Source organism: Opisthorchis viverrini (assembly GCF_000715545.1).
Source record: "Opisthorchis viverrini unplaced genomic scaffold opera_v5_76, whole genome shotgun sequence".
Taxonomy (NCBI): domain Eukaryota; kingdom Metazoa; phylum Platyhelminthes; class Trematoda; order Opisthorchiida; family Opisthorchiidae; genus Opisthorchis; species Opisthorchis viverrini.
This window is the reverse complement of record NW_008751730.1, coordinates 316474-317083: the sequence shown is the minus strand read 5'-3', so window position 1 is coordinate 317083 and position 610 is coordinate 316474. Positions and strand designations below refer to the sequence as shown.

The window sequence follows — 610 nt, the reverse complement described above, 5'->3', positions numbered from 1 at the left end:
TATATCAGACTCAATGTCTTATCCAGTCGAAAACTTTGATTTGGCCCCACTGTTTCTGACAAGAGAGATTCCTCATGACATTGAAAAACTGGGTCTCACCGCATAGGTTGTGTTATGTCTGAGATTCTGAATGGAATAGCGATAATTTTTCTGCTCTCCGGGAATATCTGATGCGACCGGCTGGGCGAGCCATTGGACACTTGTGACGTGTAGGTCTCTGTGTGTGCCGTTCACAGTGCAGCTAGCCCATAAAGATCCTGAGTGTGCGTCTTGGAGCGTTCGATATATGAGGAGAAAGTATAAATCCATTTGGTGAGTGTCATCACTGTTTGGAAGAAATGGGCTGAACTGTGCATCCATCGTCCATTCGAGTTCCAGCGTGCTAGAGTTCTGTCGTAAAAGGAAATCAGACAAAACCGAGGGCAAGTAATGTGGATCGATAACCATCTATTGTCACGAATTCAGCGAACAAATAATAATGTAAAGGAATATTGGCAGTTTGGATACATTCATTAGTAGCCAATTAGGTGCGCTTCACCCCTGCAAAGTGTAGAGCGCTAATGCAAGACTGGGTGGGCTCGAACCCTAGCCTCACGCTTGCGGATGAACC

The 610-nt window shown here is 45.6% G+C and overlaps 1 protein-coding gene across 1 annotated transcript in view; it reads right to left on the bottom strand.

Moving 5' to 3' along the window:
- The window catches only part of T265_13514 (hypothetical protein), a gene marked incomplete at both ends in the record, with an annotated part of 28879 nt that overhangs the window by 10636 nt on the left and 17633 nt on the right, over nt 1-610 (bottom strand). The window contains one exon of the mRNA XM_009169239.1: nt 100-447. Coding sequence (XP_009167503.1) covers nt 100-447 — 348 coding nt within the window. The remainder of the gene's footprint in view (nt 1-99; nt 448-610) is intronic.